The sequence below is a fragment of the Eubalaena glacialis genome, chromosome 16 (genome assembly GCF_028564815.1).
Source record: "Eubalaena glacialis isolate mEubGla1 chromosome 16, mEubGla1.1.hap2.+ XY, whole genome shotgun sequence".
Lineage (NCBI taxonomy): Eukaryota > Metazoa > Chordata > Mammalia > Artiodactyla > Balaenidae > Eubalaena > Eubalaena glacialis.
The window spans coordinates 3,637,580-3,660,231 of NC_083731.1; the positions used below are offsets into that span (position 1 = coordinate 3,637,580).

Here is a 22,652-nt window from a genome sequence, read left to right on the forward strand (position 1 = left end):
ATTTTAGAAAAAAGAAAAAATGGATATAATAGTCTTGGCTTCATAGCATATCAAGTTGAAACTAAAAATTCTAGTTCAACGTGTTCAAGAAACATTCCTTGATCTGAAAATCCACGTCTATGATTAAACCAGACATTGACCAAAGATTTGGGGCGGCGCTGATTGGTCATGGACCCATACAAAATTTGAAGTTTATTTGAACAGCCTTGTCTGCTAAATCTGTACATGACAGAAGCAGACCCTATGTTGCTTATTTCACAAGTTAGTTGCACATTCAGCATAAAACATTAATTTAGGTTTGCTCAGCATACTGTTAGGATAATGGATATTTGTCGTACATGCTCAAACAATTAATTAAAACCATCTATCAAGGCCTTCAGAAAATTACAGGAAAGGTGGATCTTGGTGGGCTCCAAACTCCCAGTTCTAGCCCAGGACAAAGATCTAAAAATTGTTAAAAACTATTCCTTAGGATGAAGCCTAGTGTGCTACTGGAGCCCATAATTATGAAGAAAATGAGAAATAAAATTAAAATTTGAAAATCAACTTAAAAATCCTCTGGCCTGGTACTGTAAATCATCTACTCCAGGAATATTTGAATTTTGATCTCCAAATCTTCAATTATTCTTTGTAAATGCTAATTATGGAACATAACAGACACTCTGTAAATGATCTTTACACAAAGTATTTAGTTGAATTCTAAATTTACTCATTTTAATATATTAGTATAAATGCAGAAAGCCTATCGTAGTCAAGACAATCAAGGAGGTTGAGAAGCTACATGCAAACACCAGTCCTGAAAGGAGGCAGACAATGACTAGAGTAATAAGTCCTTGTGATCATGAATTTGCTCTTCATTTCTTGAAACATGGATGAAGAAATCTTTTTTTCAAAATAAGTGGTTGATAACATGGCATTATTAGCCTTTAAAAATGTCCCAAAGGAGTATTAGTTCTGCAGAATATTAACAAATCTTACTGTTGTTAGAAAAACAATTCCATGAGCAAGTACATGTAGAAACAAAGACAAACAGGTTTCTTCACTGAAAGAACATGCTAGGCATTGTGAACTCTGTAATCGGTAGGTTCCCAAAGGATATGGGTTCACTGGCCCCTCATAGCTTCGCTAAGGTCCAAAGTCTTTGACAAGGATTAAGTGGATTCAATGAGAATTTAGTTAAGTCTGTGGATTTGTAACCATCATTTTAGGTGAGCTTGGGGCGACCTCTGCAAGCCTCCTTAGGTTAGCGGCACTGGGCGAGCCACGCTCTAGAGTCTGGCTGTGAGTGTGGATAACCTTTACTCGGGCTCAGAAGCCAGACTATTGGGCTCACATCCCAGCTACACTAACTATTTACTAGTTGGGAGACCCTGGACTAATTAGCTAACCCTTCTAATACTCAGTACCTGATACATAAAATGACAATAATAATAATAACAATGATGATACCTATCCTACAAGGTTACTAAAGCAATGAATAAGATGATACATGGAAAGCACCTAAAGGAGAGTCTGGCACTTAGTAGGTTCTCAATAAATATGAGTTTTTATTATTGTCAACACTATTACACACTCCCCACCATCTCATGATTTTTAAAAAGTGTTTCTCTTTTTGTCTAAGTGAGACCAGGAAACCCAACAGATAAAGCAGATGAAAGCAGAGTTGCTTGATTCAAGAATGCCTGGGTCCCCCAAACCACCCCAGGGGACACTTCGGAACAGGTGTAAAAACAACCATTTGCACACTATTTTGAACACCAGAGCACTAAAGTTTGCAACCCATCGATGTGACCCTCCATGGAATTTTTGATTAAATTAACACCGTAAAAGTATATAAAGAAGTGCTTATTTAAATATTTAAATATTATTTGGGTTCTTTCCAGGTTTCCATCGTTACTCTTTTATCTCACTTTGACTCAGGTTGTGCAAAGCTTTATTCACACATTCAGTTTTCAACCAACACTACTGTTGAAAACTATGCAAAGTCAGGGGTATTTATGAAAGTCTCCCTCTTGTGGCAGTGTGGTCTGATATAACACATAATTCTCAACGCAGATCTTATTTTAATACCTAAATATTTCTTTATTCCTCTATCAATATATAATCACATTTCATCCCTACTTCTTGTGGTACACTTCTTTTCGATGTGAAGAATTTTTGCTCTAATCTAAATGCTCCCTCCTGAGCATCTTGGTATTTATGAGCTAATATTACCATTGCATTTCATTAAAAAATTACTTTGAGTGTATAATTTTGTTGACATATGAGCAAAGGTATAAATACCTAGAAGCGGGTGGGAAATCCCACATCTGCAAGGTCTTGCATGGTATTTTGCTCAGCACCACATTTTGGAGAAGGGTGGTACTAGTATCGGGTGCCTCTCTTTCCCATGTTTTCTAAGGTTTGAAAGCAAGACACTGGTTCCAAGCTGTAAATCTTCAAAATGAAGACAAAATTGGATGACTCTCACAAACATAATGTTGAATGGTTGAAATGAGTTTCGGGCTCAGTTTGTTGATATCGATTCAGCTACACTCAGGGCCATTTCTAATAACAAAGGTGTTTCTCCTTTGTAACGAGCCAAGTGTACTCACTGCACACTTAGTGGACCACAAACGGGTGAGGGAGTAAATAAAGGTAAACCAGAAGAAATGAGGACGGTCTTACCGCCCAGCCCCCAGGGCAGAACTGAGCCTGGAGCTGGGGAGAGGGGCAGGCTCACCTGAGGATGAAGCACTGAGGTCTCTGCTCCTGGAAAAGCTGGTGGAAGGCTCTCTCCGCACAGGAGAAAATGTGAGGTGGCAGAGAGGGGCAGGGCTGCCCCGCACTGCCCAGGTACAGCTGCGAGACCTGGAAAACAGGGCAGCACACAGGCCGGAATCTCCGTGAAAAGGGTTCAGGATCCTTTACCTCACGATGCAACTGACATATTTCCCATACACAGAAGCATATAAATCTCTAATTCTGAGTCTCACTTGTAAACACAAAACATTTGCACAATGCTGCCCTTCTCAGTACATTTTAAGCATCCGTAATGACAAAACGGAGACATACATCTGAGCCTTCATTATTTGGTTTGCAGGCTTTAAATCACTTGGCTGTCTTCAAAAAGAGCAACTCCCCAAAATCCAGTTCAATAGCTATCCATGAAGTAAGCTGAAACGGTGGCAATTTATATCAAATGCAATTTCTCTCAGCAACATTTAATTTCAGTAACATAAGATGGCAAGGATATTTAATTTGAAAAGAAAGCAGTTGCACCTGAAACATACAAATTTCTCGGAAAAAAGACAAATAAAATGAACTTGATTTCAGTGCAATGGTGATTTTTAATGATTGCCACGGTGATTCAGTGCTAGTATTTTTAGTCCTTTAGAGTTTCGAGTGAATTGTGTTATATTAGAATCAAAACTAAATGACAGGAGGACTTCTGAGTCATGAAAAAATATCAGACAAACTTAATTTTTATTCTGCAAAATAACTGGCTTGTATCTTCAAAGATTTGAAGGTTGGAAAGTTCAAGAGTAGATTGAGGGACTGTTCCAAATTGAAGGAAATTAAAGGCCCAGTGGTCAGCACACCCTGTGATGGTGGACTGGATCTTTGGTTGCTTGGGCATCACTGAGACAACGGAAAAGACTTGAATGAAGCCTCCTGATTAAATGGTAACAGCTCTAATTTCCTGATTTTGATGACTGTATGGAGGTTACATAGGAAAACGCCTTTGTTTGTAGTAAATACACAGTACATGTACTCAAGGTTGATGGGACAACATGCCAGCAAATTATTTTAAAATGGTTGAAGGAAAAAAGTTGTTTGTACTCATTATTTGCAATTTTTCCATAAGTGTAAAATTATTTCAAATTACAGGGGAAATAATTTTTTAAAGTAGAATCAATGATCTACAGCTACAAGAAAAAATTGGATGACTCTCACAAATATAATGTTGAATGGAATCTATCAGATACATATGAGAACATACTATGAGATCCCATTTACAGAGAGCAAAAAAAAAAAGCAGGTGAAACCAATCTATGTATGCTGTTAGAAGTCAGGGTGGCGGTACTTTGGGCAAAGGGTTAGTGATTGGAAAGAGCAAGTGTGGGCTCTGGAGGCTGGGAATGTTCTACCTCTAGTGCTCGTGGAAAAGTACACTCAGAGATGAGCACTTTCCTGTATGCATTATATCCCAATAAAAACATCAAAAGCCTAAGTCATTAAACATTGCGGTTCTGGTGCAGAGAGAGAAAAAGGAACCGCTGGAACAGACTACAGAACTCAACTCAGGCCCACACGGTGAGATTTGGGGGCCACAGGGGCTGTGTCACTTATCCTTAAAGGAAGCTGTCAAGAAAATTGATTATTCGTAAAGGAAACAAACATCACTATCTAATGCCATGTGTAAAACTAAATTCCAACAGAATTTAAGTTCCAAATATGAACAGCAAAGCTTAACACATTTAGAAAAGTATGTAAAAACAGTACTCTTATGATTTGGGAGTAAGGGAAGAGGGGTCAAAAACACAAATTTTATTGGGAAAAATCCTACAACATTAGAGCTAACAACTCCTGTTCAACCACAAACAGCATACATATAATAATAATAAAAACTCAGGCGAAGACAGAGAGGAAAGTAAGCTGGGCATACAATCAATAAATTATCAGCATTTTATAAACGACTCTCACAAATCAATAAGAAAAACTAAAAACAAAATAGAAAATTGGGCAAAGGATGTAAGTGGAAAGGAAAGGCCAATACATGTGAGAAAAGATGAAAAAACAACTCTCTTTGTAACCAAGGAAATGTTATTTCAAACAATAAGGTGATACAGTACACATGAACTATTGGTAACTTTATCAATAATAGCTTAATAATGATGACGATAGCCTCACTTGCTATATGCTTGCTGCTTTTCTCAGCATTTTACATTCACTCATCCAATTCTCCTAGAAACCTGAGACTTGGATATGAGGATGAGCTTCCTGTTTACAGATGAGGAAACTGATGCAAAGAAAAATTAGTGACAGGTCCAAGGTCACATGGCAAGCTAGTGGTGGAGCTTGACTTCAAAATGAAGTTTTCTCTAGGGCTGAAAAACACATGTTTAATACTGAGTGTTGTTCTAAGAAATTCTACGTGTAATTTGGCAGTAACTTCTAAACTTAAGGAGGTAGGTTTGACTAGCGATCTCTCTGTAGAAATTCTCAAACATGAACCAAGAACTACACACCAAACGATCCTCAGCACTGTCTGTAAGAGCAGAAAACAAGAAAGTAATTCTACAATAGGGATTAATGAATAAATACACATAATTGTGTATTAAAACAATAAAACACTATAGGGTATTTAGAATGAATTAACTAGACCCAAACCTTTTATCATGGAAAAATTTTGAAAGCATAATGATTAATGATGATTTTTTGTTGTAAAAGAATATAGTTAGTATATTCTCTGAGTAAATTAAAACAGAAAATAATGGCATATGCAGTTTTTATTGCATATATTTGTGCATGTATACAGAATGAACAGACAGAAGATTGGATAAAAGGATAACTTCGGTGATGTATATGTATAGCTGATTCACTTTGTTATAAAGCAGAAACTAACACACCATTGTAAAGCAATTATATTCCAATAAAGATGTTTAAAAAAATCTATGAATGGATAATAAAGAACAGTACATAAAAAAAAAAAGGGTAACTTCGGGATAGTGATTGTCATCTTTTGTGAAAAGGAACAGGCTGAAGTGGAACTCAGTCTGTGTTGACATCACACAGTGTCACTTAATCTCAGACACCATGTAATTGAAACATACCTTTATTTTCTGTACCACCCAGAAAATAACATTACAATTAAACTAGCACACAATGTCTTGGTATCACATCTTTAAAGCTGCATCCCAACCTCAGGAGTGCATCTGAAAAAATATGGCAATTTTTATTTTAAATTTTTTAAGAGATACGAGACATGTATGGGGGGTGGGCACACAATTGCCTATTACACTTGAACATTTTGCATTTTGAATTATTCCAGCATTTAAAATAAATATAAAAGATATTTGAATGCTGGTGACGTCTACATGATAATTCATAAGCCAGCTAGGAAGGTTTAGCCCACCTTTGTTTTCTTGCAGGATAAATTTCTGTTTTGGGTTTGTTTGGTTTTTTTTAAACTTGCACTAACACTATTTCACTTTCTCCCCAAGTCCAACCTGGATCTAATCTAATTTTGACAAAATGCTTTTAAACTCCATTTGTTTTTGTAAAGTCCTAGTAAGGATTTTGTTAGATGTTATCAACAAAGTGAGACCCAAGAGACCCAGGAGCATGCTTGAATCTACGTGTACGTGGGGTTCATCTCACATTCCTGCTGTGTTTCTTCAAACCTATTTGGAGTTAGGTATTCTCCTTAGGCTAAGTTTCACTACACATTAGATGTGGTAAAGAATCGTGAGTGTCCAAAGTTTTTTCATGATAACCAAACCAATAACCTTTCTCAGTTCCCTTTTCCTGTAAATCTTCTTCTTTTCATGCGATGTTAGAGTTTGTATTGTAGAATACTCCATTGTTACCATCTGGTAATACTTTGCTTGATGCTAATTCTACACTTAAGAAGTAATGTAAATATGAAATAACAATTTTAATAGAATAGCATTTTCCACTTATTTATATTGAACCTTGAAGGTTTTCACCAAGCCGTTCTAGTTTTCTGAGTGATTGACAAACCACCGACTTTACATTGGTTACCATGATCATTACTAATATTATTGCATGTTCTCATTTGGTCCAGAAAATATTGTCAGGGTCAGACCCTTCTTTTCCCACAGGCCATCTCTCTCCATTTCACCTTATTCTCTCCATGTCTGTATCATTTGGGAACAAGAGGATTTTGGTCCGTGGACATTTTAAGTGCTCTTTCACAATTGAGATGGCATCACATAAGCTTCATTCGGGTTATCTCTAGTCTTATCTCTAGTCTCTAGAGTCTAGCTGGACTCTGTGATCCCATATAAATAAGGTCCTTCTTTATGGATCAATTCCCTCCTATTTTCCACTGTGCACAATACCTGTCAATAAACATCCAGGAGATTGCAGGATGCTGCCATGGTCTGATTTCTGAAGCCAACCGTGCAGTCTGTAGCTTATGCGAGGGCCATTCACGGGCCCCTGACATCAGGGACCTGGTAATCTGTGGAACCTGATGCCAAGGGCTTGACGGGGCATGGCTGCTGCTTTCACACCAGAGTCTGAACATGTCACTCTACTTGCCTGATTGGATTTCCCACTCATTATCTTATACCTATATATAGATGACATACTCTGAAAAAAAAACGTTTGTTTTAGACAAACAGTCACATATAATGACTAATTATATGTTTCTGGGCTCAGCATTTGGGTCCCTGAGAGTAGTCTGTCCTGCATCTGCTCTGGGGCTACATGACCTGGATTTAAATTGTCTCTGCCTCTCATGAGAAAACTTTAGAAAGCCTAGTTAATCTCCTGAAGTCTCCGTTTATCCATCTGCAAAGAGGGAATGATAACACTTACACTGATTGGGTCCCTTTTGGGATTAAATGTGGTAGCATATGTAAAGCCCTTTGCAGCAGGCCTGCCGTGTGCTAAACCCTATACTAAACCCAGTAGAGTTCTCCTTCCCTGGCTAAGAAGCCCAGCCACCCTAGCTACTTGCCAAATCCCAACATGCCTGGCCATGGGAACATCAGGAGTCCAGCAGCATCTGAAAGTCAATGGAATGTGAAAGCAAAGGAAGCCCTAGGCCTGGCATCCCACACTAGGTGCCGTGTTACACTTTGGAGGAGCTTAATCTCACCTATAATTCGAGGATTCAGGATGACTGATCAGTTTTGTACTGTGTGTAGTCAAAATTATAACCTTGAGAAGTCATCCCCGGGTATTTATCCTGAATGTGTCATCCTTTTGCACACTGAGATTCCAAGGTGATCTATCTTTGGTTTGTGAACTCCATAGTAAAGGTTATGGCGAGAAACATCCGAGAAAAGTCTGATACTGAGTGTGAGAAGCCGATGCAGATTCACTGCTCAAGCATTTACTCTCAGACGTTCACCTGTGCGTCGGTTTTCTGAATACTGCTTTGCCAATGTCGTGGGCTTGGTTCTTGAACGGCGCCATCTTCCCTGTCATTGTTACCTCCCCTCCCCCTTCTCCTCCTCTTCTTCCTCCCCCTCCTCCTCCTTCCCCTCCTTTTCCTGAACCTTCTCCTATGACAGAACTCCCAAGATGATTATGGGTACCTGTAATTCCTTTTGCCCTCGTTGGTCATGCTTCCACACACACTTAGACAGCCCAGGGATGAGGCTGGGGTAGGAATGGGTGGAAGGAGGAGGGTGGGCAAGTTCCAAGGCAGTTTTAAAGCAACGGTGGAATTGACTTTGGGTAAGAAGAGTGGAAGGTAGGGTAGTGAGAGGTCCTCTAGTACCCGGGAAGCATTTCTGTAGTAATTCTTAGCAGCTTCCTCGCGAGTTTAGAGAGAGTAATCTCTTTCTCTCTTCCTCTCTCTTTCTCTCCCCTACCTCCATCCCCCCTCCGGCATCTACGAGTGTGTCCCTGCTTCAAGAACACACGTCTCCTCCTTTCATCTCCTGCTCCTTATTAGGGATTCTGTTTCATACTGGAAGCAGCCCTGTGGCTGCACAAAAAACAGAGAGCTCCCATGACAGTATGTTTGATCCAGAAATACTAGGCAAAGATCATACTGTGTTTTCAGTTGCCTGGAATGATTTTCCAAAAGCAATTTCTCTTTTAATTTTGAGTCTCATGATTAAAGCTGGAAAGTCTTTTAGAAAAATGTATAAATGCAGTATCATCCTTTCTTATTCCATTGCTTTAACATCATAATACTCTTCTGAAAGCGGTCATTATGTTCAAAGAACTCTAAACCAACTGACCTTGAATTAATCAAAAATACATGGGAAACAGAGTTAATATAACATTTGATTTTAGACGTCTGTCTAGTGACTACAATGATAAGAATTACACATTATAAGTGCAAAGAAATCTTTTGACAAAATAACATTCCTTGTCAATATTTTCTCAGAAGAAATTAAAGTCACTATTATCTAACCATTCAGTGTAGGATTTTCTGAGAAGCTTGATTTTACTTACTGTTTTGGTTTTTTCTTCTTAATCATTTGATACAAATAGGCATGTCTAGTGAGTGTTACTCTACATTATTAAATGATATTTTAAATTTTATACTCACCATGGTGGAATAAATTGGAATCTCCTTGAATGGATTAACAAGCAGGAGGATGTCCCCAATAAAAGTCTGTTAAAAGGAAAGGATATAAATAGTCATTGGACCATATAAATAGCACCTTTAAAGTTAAAAATTATATAATTTTAAAATCACTGAGCAAAATATAGAGAATAAGTAAAAATCACACTTTACCATTTTGTGAATTGTTTTAACAGTTTGTAAATAAACAGAAAATTCAAATAAAATTAAACCAATAGGCTTGTTCCATTGAACACATAACAAGTGAAATGACTGAATTCTAAGAATTTCTTATTTTAAAGGGGTTTTATAATCACCAGTTGATTAAAAACATACAAAATTAAAACACATGGCCAAACAGAATGGAGGCAGTGAATGGGGTATGAATTCTATGTTGCTGCATAAGAATAATAATAAAATGTATAACAGAAAAGTTAGTAAAGCACAAAAAGCAAATAAAAATAATTTTAATTTAAAAGAGACAAGTAATGAGATATAAAGGCATAAAGAACAGATGGACCAAATAAAAATCAAATAATAAAATGTTAGATTTTAACCCAAATACATCAGTAATTATGTCAAATGCAAACTACTAAATAATTAAATGACAAAGATTATGAACTGGATTAAAATGCTAACTCAAATATAAAGACTAAGAAAACTTGAATGTTAAAGGACGAAGCAAGATACACATGAAAACAGCAATAACTGCAAGAAAGGTGGTTTAGCAATATTCAATTCACAGAAAATAGACTTTAAGGTAGGAAGCAGTACCAGTGATAAAAAAGGGACATTTCACAATAATTAAATGATAAATCAGGAAGATATAGCAATTCTAAAATTCTATGAGACTAAAATCTACCATAAAACTATAAGAAGAGAAACATGAACTCACAGTGATAGTGGGGAATCTTAACAATTTTTTCTTAGTAACTAATGGAACAGACAAAATTTTGAAATAAATAATTACCAAGCTGACTAACTGACTTATATAGAACACTATTACCAAGAACCGTACAATATACACTCTTTTAAATTGAACACCGACCAGTTCCATTATGTTCAAAGAGTTTGAGTCACGTAGAGTATGTTCTCTAATCATGGGAGAATTATGATAGAAATTAATAATGGATACCTAGAAAATCACCAAATGTTTGGAACTTATACATCTGCAAATAACCTATGAGCCAGAAAAGAAATCATAATGCAAATGAGAAAATATTTTGATTATGACATATTATAACATGTGAGATGCTACTAAAGGTTTACTTGGTATGAAAATTATTGCCTGAAATGTATATGTTAGAAAAGAAGAAAGGCAGATCATGATCTAAGCATCCATTTCAAGGAGCTCATCAAATTACATAAAATTATGCAGAATTAAATAGCCAATATAAGAGCAGAAATTAAAGGAATAGTAAACAAATGCCAAGGAATAAAAAACAAAAGCCAAAAGGCAATCTTGAAAAATCTAATAAAAACATAGTACCCTAACAAGATTGACTGAGGAAACAAGAGGAAATGCACCAACTACCAATATCCCAAATATGACATCACTACAGATACCACTGACATGAAAACAGATGAAGAGGATATTAGGGATCATACTTTAGTCACTAAGTTTGGATATTCAGAAGATGTGGACAACAATCCACCATCTTACCAAAACAAATGTACTAAGTTACAGGAAATCTAACTAGTTTTATTTTTTGTAAAAGAAATTGAATCTATGTCTAAAACCTTTCCACAAAGAAAACTAAGAATTCACCAGTGAATTCTTCTCAATGCTGATGTACAAATAAACAAATGTTATACAAATTATTCCAGAAAACAGCAAAGAGGGAACATGATTCACTTCATTTTAAGAGGCCTCAATAAACTGGATATTAAAAACCTAACTAGTATATTTAAAGAAAAGAAAATTATAGCTGGTCTCTCTCATTAAAATACATGCTAAAATCTTGAGAAAAATGTTGACAAGTTGAATCCAATAAGACACTCAACAGATAATATATGTCAACCAAATATGCTTTATTCTAGTAATCCAAGGTTGGCTTCATATTAGAAAATTAACCCTTGTAATTTATAATACTAAGGAGTCAAGAACTAAAGTTATAGGATCATCTCAATAAATGACAAAAAACATTTAATAACATTCAATTCCCACTCTTGATTAAAAATAATAATAACTTTGAAAACTATTAATATAACGGAACTTTCTTAATCTATAAAAAGTTATTACACCTATGGCACAGCTACTGCTAACAACTTGCTTTATGATAAAACACAGATTTTAATGATAAAACACAGATTTTAATAATAAAACAGCTTTACCCTGGGATCAGAAACAGGACAGGAATGTCAATTATTGTCACTGCCAGTCATCTTTTTATTAACAGCCCTATACCATGAAACAATGCAAGAAAAGAAAGTAAAGAATCTATCAAGATTTAAAAGAGACACATGAAAGTCGTTATTTGGAGACTACATAGCAGTGTGTGCAGAAAAGCCAAAAGAATCTCCACGTAAGTTAATACTTACATATGGATATAGCAAGTTTGATGAATAAAATGTGCTTATAAAAAATCAAAATCGTATCTCTATATATAAGCCATAAACAATTAGAAAACACAATTGCTTGTTATTTTCAATAAGAAAACATTTATTATAGCATCAAAACTTGAAAAATGCCTAAAGTAGATCTAATGCAAACAGGCCTTCTATACCAATTTTTTTTAAATGTTCCAGAAAAATTAAAGATGACCAAAGGATGGATAGTAACATTCCATGAAACAAAAAATCCAATATTGGAAAAATCTCAATTATTCTCATCTAATCTGTACATTCAAAGCAATACCAATGAAAATCCAATGGAAATTGATAAGTGGACTTTAAAATATGTATGAATGTCCAAGAGTCATTAGCCAAGACATTTTGAAGAACAAAGTCAGAGGACTTTCTATATATCAAGATTTATTATATAGCTATAATGATTAAGATATTTTAGTACTGGTTTACAGACAGACTAACGGATCCATACAACAGAAGACCAATTTCAGAGAGACTCACTCCCCATGGCAAGCTTGTTTATAACAAAGGTCTCATTGCAATGCACGGGGGGAATCCACATGGGAAAATATTCATCTTGACCCTCCTCTTTTACCACTGTGAAATCATTTCCACACTGGTAATACACCTGAAACGTTAAAGTTAAAACAGCCAAACTGCAAGAAGGAAACATAAGAAAATATTTTCAGGACCAAGGCCAAAATTCTTTAAGCAGGACACAAAAAGTACTAACCCTAAAGAACTTTGTAAAAATTGCAAATTTCTCTTTATCTAAAGACACTTTAGAAGACTAAAATGCAAGCCACAAACTGGGAGAAAATGTTTGCAATAAATATATATCTATATATATATCTATACATATCAGACAAAGAAAGAATATCCTGAATATTTAAGAAACCCCTACACATCAAGGAGAAAATGTAAAACAACCCATTTATTTTTAAATGGCAATATAATTGGAGACACTTCACAAGATAAGATAATCAAATCAGCAACAGACACCTATCGGTCAATATCATTAGTTATGTGGAATTAATTTTAAAAACCTCAGCTAAGGCTGGACTTGTAACAGGCCTGGAGGGGGTGATTTCACACCCCTACCATGAATCCTTAATTACCCCAAACAGGAAGAGCCCTACATCTATCTATAACAGAAAGATGTCTCTATTTCACTGACCAACAGAAAGAAAAAAACATCTTTCAGCCTGAGGACAGCGTAGCCCATCAGAGACTGGAGCAGCCCAACCAATGAGAAGCCTCCATGCTCTGGACTCCATGCTTCCTCCAATGGATCATTTAGTTATTACAGCCCCTCCCAAACCCTCTCTTTTCCCTATAAAAGCAAGCTCCCCTTCCTTGTTTTCTGGATTTGCCTGTGGTCTGCCATAGTTTGCACAACCCGAATTTCAATTCCTCTGCTATTCCTGAATAAACTTGCTTTTGCTGGTAAAATAACGGGCTATTATATTATTAAAGTTGATAGTTATCAGGGAAATGTAAGTTAAAACCAAAATGAAGTACCACTGCATAACTGCCAGAATGGATAGATTTTTTTTTTTTTAATTAATAATACAAATAATACTGATAACATCCAGTGTTGGTCATGATGTGGAAACCTAGATATCTGTATTGGGCATGTAGCCACTTTGAGATACTATTTGGCTGTATCTCCTGAAGCTGAACACACCTGATGATGCTGGCACTCTAGTCCTAGGTGAGTGCCTCACAAAAGATGTGAGGCTGTGTGTTACTCCAAGAGCTACTTCATATGTGTGCCCCCCAAAAGGCATAGCATGGTTTATAACAGTATTATTCATAGTAACCAAAAAGTGGAAACAACTCATAGATTCCTCAATTGTAGAGTAAATAAATAAAAGAGGATATATTCATACAGTAGCTTATTGTACAGTAGCTTACTTACAGGAATAAAAACAAATAATTGCTGCTACAAGCAACACTATAGATGAGTATCAGAAGCATACTGATGATGAAAGATGACAGACACAAACAAGAATATACCGGATGATTCCTTTTATACAAAATTAAAAGAAATACAAAACTAATCCATAACAGTATATGCCAGAATCTTTTGTAAGGATTACAGTAAACTGGGGAAGGAACTTCTTACACTCCTTTTCTTTATGAAGCTGCTGGTTACATAGGTGTGTTCACCAAATAAAAATTCATGAAGCAATACTTTAATGCACTGTGCATTATTCTCTTTATATGTCATAATGCATTACAGCCTTCACTTAAAAGAAGGACTGGCTAGCATTTTATAGCCAATAAAGGAGGAAGGAAATACAAGTGAAATAATTGAACCAAAGGGGAACCTTGTTAGTGAAGTATCTGAAAATTAGTCTTGAATTCCGGAGAAGAAAAATGAAGATAGAAAGTAGATTGAGGAAGAATTGAGAAATCTGCTAATTAAGAAAGAGGAGGAACATTAAAATAAAATAAAAATAGCCTAAAATGCATTTTTTATGGAGATATAATTTTTGGGGGGCCTAAATATTGAAGGAATTCAGGACTATCTGAAAATATATTTTGTGATAAAAATAGTTTATAAAACTATTACTTGAATGTTAATAATGTTATTTATTCTGTGCACTTCCTGGCGAGTGAATATCACATCACCTGCAATTCACTTTCTGTTTGATGGTTCGGGAACTTCCTACTCCTACAGATTGTAGGGAAACTTCCCAATCTGATATCCAAATGGGATGCTATACACTCAGTTAAAAGAGCAACTTACAGATTGTTCCAAAAGATCATCTTATATAACAAATCAGACTATAGGACTATAGCAAAAAGAGATGAAAACCCTGGTTAAACAGTTAATTCAGCTGAAATGTTTTCTCTTGGGCTCTGATGGGCCCAGATAGCAGCAGCAGAGGTGGTATTCTGTCTGCATTTTGAAGGTAGGGCTGATGAGATTGGCAGGAAAATCACATGCGGGGTATGTAAGAAAAAGAAGCACTAATACTCTTCCAGTCATTTTGGCCTGAAAACTGAAAGAAAGAGGTTGTCATTAACGGAGATGGGAGGGGCATGGGAGAGGCATGTTGGGATCAGACAACCAAATTTGAATATTTTAATGTTGAAACATCTACTAAACTAGTGCTTTTGTATTTGTGGGGAAGGAACACTTTTATTTCCAATTCATTGTGGACTAATACTTCTGCAAAACATAATAAAAAATGAATTCCTGGAAAAATGAAATTGAAAAAGACAAAGACATGCAAAAAGCAAGGCTTGATTCTTATGAGATTCAACAGACAGAAATTAAACCATTAAATTGCTACAAGAGTTTCTAAAAGCTTACTCTGAGGGCAGACTGGTAATAAAAAGTTCACATATCCAATGGTCCAGAGAATACACTGTGAGAATCACCTATTACTACTCAATCAATAATGTTTAAATTGCTTGTCTAGCCATTAAAGGCAAATTCAAATACCATAACTTGGAGCACTCATTACAAAATTGATCCTAGGTAGTTCAGCCCTTCAATATTTCAGGTCTACAGAAGAGGAAATCATGCCTCACACAGTGAAAAGTTTATATCCTCAAAAAGAAAACCACAGGCCCAAAATAGAGTCCCATATGCTAGGCCAGGCTATCCGACAGGGGCGTAATACCTAACCTAACTGAAGCTGCCACCTCCCCCAGAAATGTGGTCTTGACCAGACAGTCAGGAATTTTCTGTTTGGTACCAGTAAGGTAATATGTCACATGGCCCCTCTCCATTCCCCAAAAGATGATGAGGTAATCGCTACATAGACCCCTCTGTTCCCCACAGGTAGTTACCTAAGCCTGAAGCACCATTTTTTATGACTTCCTTATCTTGCCTTTAAAACCCTTCCCTTTCTGTGGCCCCCTGGAGCTCCCCTCTACTAGCTAGATGGGGCGTTGCCCAATTCATGAATCATTCAATAAAGCCAATTAGATCACTAAAATTTACTCAGTTGAATTTTGTTTTTTAATCGTATTTTATATGAACTTTAGCAAAGCAGGGAATCCTAATTCTGATTATCCAGGTAGAGAGAGAAACCCAGTAGAGTTAGCAAAGAGAGTCTACGAAGGTGGTCCACTGTGTGGGGTTTGCGACATGACTCGGATAAACAGGTGGGAAGTAGTTGTCATTTCAGATGAGAAAGTGCAAGACCAGCAGGGCTCCTGCTCCACCTGAGCTCAGGGTCTAGCATGGCAGCAAGATGCTAATCAAACCACCAACAAGGTTTATAATCACAAGCGGTGAGAAGTGTGCTACAGAAAGATGGTCCACAGTGACTTAATCTGGAAGTTCTGGGAAGGTTTACTTAAAGACTGAAGAAGTATTGAGTGGGAGTTTATAAAACTATGTACTACGTGGAGGCAGAAAGAGAACTTTATGGAAAAAAAGACAGTCTAAGGGGAATCCCTGATGCAGGAAGGAGGGCAGCGACCAGTGTCTAGGAATCATCCATGAGAGTGTTTAGGGACCAGATCGTGAATAAGGCTTGTGGCTGTCCTTCCAAGAAAAATGACAAGCCTCAGAAAAGTTTTAAGACTGGGAGTTTTGAGATTACATTTGTTCTTTACGAAAATTACTCTAGTTCATTATGAAGTTTCCTCTAGAAAGTCAGGAGGCTACTGGAGAAAAGATGATGAGGATGGTGCCCACTGGGATGCAGAGTAGTAGATTAAATGATATTTGGGAGATAAAGCCACTTGAAAAGCATGAAAGAAATAAGAGAAATCGAAACTATTCAAGCAGTGGTCTGCTGATAATGTGATTAAGAAGTTAAAATGAAGAAGAATCAACACGATGCTGGAAAAGGAGAGACAAGAGAACAAAAATAACACAAAAGCAACAGGGTAGTAACAGACCAAACTAATCAGGCTTCACCACGTTCTGCCGATGACTCAATTCCATTAATTTTGATAGAAGTATTTAATTTTAAGTGTATTTACACTGGCGGGCAATTTATCCCATCATTAAGACACTGCATTGAATGTTCATGGGTTAATCAGCACCTGACAATTTATTACTTGTAAAGAAATCTCAGACTTCACATTTACATGAAAATTACTTAATCAGTTTCTCAGTAGAGTAGGAAAAAAAAACAGGTGTTATCAAAAAGGGATAGCAGACATATGCATAATCAGATTTCTCTATAGACATTCTGATTGAATTGCTCTGAGATGAATTTAACAAAATCAATGAGAGAGATAGAGAGACATTGAGATTGCATAGTGTCAAAATTGATACACGTATTGGAAGAAATAACACATATAAACCAGAAGAGAACCACAGCAAATCAATTCTCCATGTTGTTTGTCATCTAAGTCATATATTTGTATGCTATTATCAGAGATGTGTATATAAATTATTTACTAGACAAAGACATTTCCTGATAATTTAGAAGAACAATAGTTTTTCTTTCATGCAAATAGAGAAGCATCCTCCACGCACACTTAGCTTTTCCTCTTTAGCTTCATTCTCCAGATCTAGGAGGCTGAGTTAAAACAGATAAAACAAACAGCATTTTTCTAACTGATCTGCAGATCCTGCTGGTTCTAGCAAGATCTTCTCCAGCAAACATGACAACAGGAAAGTTGTCTACCCTCAGGGTTTCAACTTTCTCTTAACAACCCTGAAATGTGAATCTTTGCAGAAATTGCCTTATAACTGAATCAGAAGAATTGACCCAAACTCTGAGAAATCCACCTTAAGCTATCAGCATGACCAGAAGTAACAATGAGCCCCTTCCTTGTCATATTTGCAGCACTGAAGGGTGAAAATATGCAGCAAGACAAAAGCAGTGCAAAAGGCAATTTCAAGGGCACTTACATAGATCTGATTGTTCCCAAAGCGCTTCTGAATTTCATAAAGCAGGCTGCTGTCGGTAAGCTGGCTGAGTGTTGCCAGGTCATCGTTCGGAGCAGGAGGTATCAGCTTGACCTGGGGGAAAAGTAGGTAAGATCAATCCTAATTGCTTTCCAATCAACTGTCTTCACAGTTGTTTGTTCCATTTTCAATTACATGTCAAAAGTTTACAGACCACATGAATTCGAAACTGTTATTAAAAGATGAAATTGTTCACTTGTAAGGAACAAAAAATTCAACAGTCACAGAAATGTATTCAGGTGAGAATCTCTGTTCTGTACCCACCAGCCTGGGCACACACTCATACACACACCTACACACACAACCTGCATGTGACCCCACGTCCCTCCAATCATGAAGTCTAATTTAGAGAGCTCTGAACTGTGCTGAGTCCTTTTTAAGACCAGCTGTTGAAAAGCTCATGTTTTTCAATGTTTCCAAAGCTAAAGGAAAACTCCTATCATGAAACTGGAACGGGAAGAAAGCAGTGTGCCTGGACTTCAGTTTCTGAATACATGGAGGAAGGCACTGGAATTTAAAAGTAGCCTCTAGAATTTTGGCTCATGAATTTTATTCTGTTCTACATTACTCCTAAGTTTAAAGTAGTGTGAGATTAAGATGATTCTGTCAGAAAGAAAAACACTGGCCCGGGAGGGTCGCCGTGGGCCGGGCCGGGCTCGGTTGCGGCATGCTGCAGCTCGGGCTGGGACAGCCTTCGAAAATTCCGGGGCGCAGAGAAACGTCCATTAAAGTTGCCTACAGTGGATGAAAGGCTCTTGGTGCTCCAGCCAGGCATCAGGGCTGTGCCTCTGAGGTGGGAGAGCCAACTTCAGGACACTGGTCCACAAGAGACCTCCCAGCTCCACGTAATACCAAACGGCGAAAATCTCTCAGAGATCTTCTCAACATCAAGACCCAGCTTCACTCAACGACCAGCAAGCGACAGTGCTGGACACCCTATGCCAAACAACTAGCAAGACAGGAACACAGCCCCATCCATTAACAGAGAGGCTGCCTAAAATCATAATAAGACAACAGACACCCCAAAACACACCACCAGACGTGGACGTGCCCACCAGAAAGACAAGATCCAACCTCATCCACCAGAACACAGGCACTAGTCCCCTCCACCAGGAAGCCTACACAACCCACTGAAACAACCTTAGCCACTGGGGACAGATACCAAAAACAACGGGAACTACGAACCTGCAGCCTGTGAAAAGGAGACCCCAAACACAGTAAGATAAGCAAAATGAGAAGACAGAAAAACACACAGCAGATGAAGGAGCAGGGTCAAAACACACCAGACCTAACAAATGAAGAGGAAATAGGCAGTCTACCTGAAAAAGAATTCAGAATAATGATAGTAAGGATGATCCAAAATCTTGGAAATAGAATAGACAAAATGCAAGAAACATTTAACAAGGACGTAGAAGAACTAAAGAGGAACCAAGCAACAATGAAAAACACAATAAATGAAATTAAAAATACTCTAGATGGGATCAATAGCAGAATAACTGAGGCAGAAGAACGGATAAGTGACCTGGAAGATAAAATAGTGGAAATAACTACTGCAGACCAGAATAAAGAAAAAAGAATGAAAAGAACTGAGGACAGTCTCAGAGACCTCTGGGACAACATTAAACGCACCAACATTCGAATTATAGGGGTCCCAGAAGAAGAAGAGAAAAAGAAAGGGACTGAGAAAATATTTGAAGAGATTATAGTTGAAAACTTCCCTAATATGGGAAAGGAAATAGTTAATCAAGTCCTGGAAGCACAGAGAGTCCCATACAGGATAAATCCAAGGAGAAACACGCCAAGACACATCTTAATCAAACTGTCAAAAATTAAATATAAAGAAAACATATTAAAAGCAGCAAGGGAAAAACAACAAATAACACACAAGGGAATCCCCATAAGGTTAACAGCTGATCTTTCAGCAGAAACTCTGCAAGCCAGAAGGGAGTGGCAGGATATACTTAAAGTGATGAAGGAGAAAAACCTACAACCAAGATTAATCTACCCAGCAAGGATCTCATTCAGATTTGATGGAGAAATTAAAACCTTTACAGACAAGCAAAAGCTGAGAGAGTTCAGCACCACCAAACCAGCTTTACAACAAATGCCAAAGGAACTTCTCTAGGCAAGAAACACAAGAGAAGGAAAACACCTACAATAACAAACACAAAACATTTAAGAAAATGAGAATAAGAAAATACATATTGATAATTACCTTAAATGTAAATGGATTAAATGCTCCCACCAAAAGACACAGACTGGCTGAATGGATACAAAAACAAGACCCATATATATGCTGTCTACAAGAGACCCACTTCAGACCTAGAGACACATACAGACTGAAAGTGAGAGGATGGAAAAAGATATTCCATGCAAATGGAAATCAAAAGAAAGCTGGAGTAGCAATTCTCATATCAGACAAAATAGAATTTAAAATAAAGACTATTACAAGAGACAAAGAAGGACACTATATAATGATCAAGGGATCGATCCAAGAGGAAGGTATAACAATTGTAAATATTTATGCACCCAACATAGAAGCACTTCAATACATAAGGCAAATACTAACAGCCATAAAAGGGGAAATCGACAGTAACACAATCATAGTAGGGGACTTTAACACCCCACTTTCACCAATGGACAGATCATCCAAAATGAAAATAAATAAGGAAACACAAGCTTTAAATGATACATTAAACAAGATGGACTTAATTGATATTTATAGGACATTCCACCCAAAAACAACAGAATACACATTTTTCTCAAGTGCTCATGGAACATTCTCCAGGATAGATCATATCTTGGGACACAAATCAAGCCTTGGTAAATTTAAAAAAATTGAAATCGTATCAAGTATCTTTTCTGACCACAATGCTATGAGACTAGATATCAATTACAGGAAAAGATCTGTAAAAAATACAAACACATGGAGGCTACACAATACACTACTTAATAACGAAGTGATCACTGAAGAAATCAAAGGGGAAATTAAAAAATACCTAGAGACAAATGACAATGAAAACACGACGATCCAAAACCTATGGGATGCAGCAAAAGCAGTTCTAAGAGGGAAGTTTATAGCAATACAAGCCTACCTCAAGAAACAGGAAACATCTCGAATAAACAACCTAACCTTGCACCTGAAGCAATTAGAGAAAGAAGAACCAAAAAACCCCAAAGCTAGCAGAAGGAAAGAAATCATAAAGATCAGAGCAGAAATAAATGAAAAAGAAATGAAGGAAACAATAGCAAAAATCAATGAAACTAAAAGCTGGTTCTTTGAGAAGATAAACAAAATGGATAAACCATTAGCCAGACTCATCAAGAGAAAAAGGGAGAAGACTCAAATCAATAGAATTAGAAATGAAAAAGGAGAAGTAACCACTGACACTGCAGAAATACAAACGATCATGAGAGATTACTACAAGCAACTCTATGCTAATAAAATGGACAACCTGGAAGAAATGGACAGATTCTTAGAAAAGCACAACCTGCCCAGACTGAACCAGGAAGAAACAGAAAATATGAACAGACCAATCACAAGCACTGAAATTGAAACTGTGATTAAAAATCTTCAAACAAACAAAAACCCAGGACCAGATGGCTTCACAGGTGAATTCTATCAAACATTTAGAGAAGAGCTAACACCTATCCTTCTCAAACTCTTCCAAAATATTGCAGAGGGAGGAACACTCCCAAACTCATTCTACGAGGCCACCATCACCCTGATACCAAAACCAGACAAAGATGTCACAAAGAAAGAAAACTACAGGCCAGTATCACTGATGAACATAGATGCAAAAATCCTCAACAAAATACTAGCAAACAGAATCCAACAGCACATTAAAAGGATTATACACCATGATCAAGTGGGGTTTATTCCAGGAATGCAAGGATTCTTCAATATACGCAAATCAATCAACGTGATACACCATATTAACAAATTGAAGGAGAAAAACCATATGATCATCTCAATAGATGCATAGAAAGCTTTCGACAAAATTCAACACCCATTTATGATAAAAGCCCTGCAGAAAGTAGGCATAGAGGGAACTTTCCTCAACATAATAAAGGCCATATATGACAAACCCACAGCCAACATTGTCCTCAATGGTGAAAAACTGAAACCATTTCCACTAAGATCAGGAACAAGACAAGGTTGCTCTCACCACTATTATTCAACATAGTTTTGGAAGTGTTAGCCACAGCAATCAGAGACGAAAAAGAAATAAAAGGAATCCAAATGGGAAAAGAAGAAGTAAAACTGTCACTGTTTGCAGATGACATGATACTATACATAGAGAATCCTAAAGATGCTACCAGAAAACTACTAGAGCTAATCAATGAATTTGGTACAGTAGCAGGATACAAAATTAATGCACAGAAATCTCTTGCATTTCTATATACTAATGATGAAAAATCTGAAAGTGAAATTAAGAAAACACTCCCGTTTACCATTGCAACAAAAAGAATAAAATACCTAGGAATAAACCTACCTAAGGAGACAAAAGACCTGTATGCAGAAAATTATAGGACACTGATGAAAGAAATTAAAGATGATACAAATAGATGGAGAGATATACCATGTTCTTGGATTGGAAGAATCAACATTGTGAAAATGACTCTGCTACCCAAAGCAATCTACAGATTCAATGCAATCCCTATCAAACTACCACTGGCATTTTTCACAGAACTAGAACAAAAAATTTCACAATTTGTATGGAAACACAAAAGACCCCGAATAGCCAAAGCAATCTTGAGAACGAAAAATGGAGCTGGAGGAATCAGGCTCCCTGACTTCAGACTATATTACAAAGCTACAGTAATCAAGACAGTTTGGTACTGGCACAAAAACAGAAATATAGATCAATGGAACAGGATAGAAAGCCCAGAGATAAGCCCACGCACATATGGTCACCTTATCTTTGATAAAGGAGG

The 22,652-nt window shown here is 36.9% G+C and overlaps 1 protein-coding gene across 1 annotated transcript in view; it reads right to left on the reverse strand.

Annotated features, from left to right (window-relative positions):
• MYO16 (myosin XVI) overlaps positions 1-22,652 on the reverse strand; it is a 422,800-nt gene that overhangs the window by 255,974 nt on the left and 144,174 nt on the right. The window contains exons 10-12 of the mRNA XM_061170768.1: positions 17,658-17,768; positions 9,242-9,307; positions 2,723-2,850 (exon numbers count right to left, since the gene is read on the reverse strand). Of these exons, the coding sequence (XP_061026751.1) occupies positions 2,723-2,850; positions 9,242-9,307; positions 17,658-17,768 (305 nt within the window). The remainder of the gene's footprint in view (positions 1-2,722; positions 2,851-9,241; positions 9,308-17,657; positions 17,769-22,652) is intronic.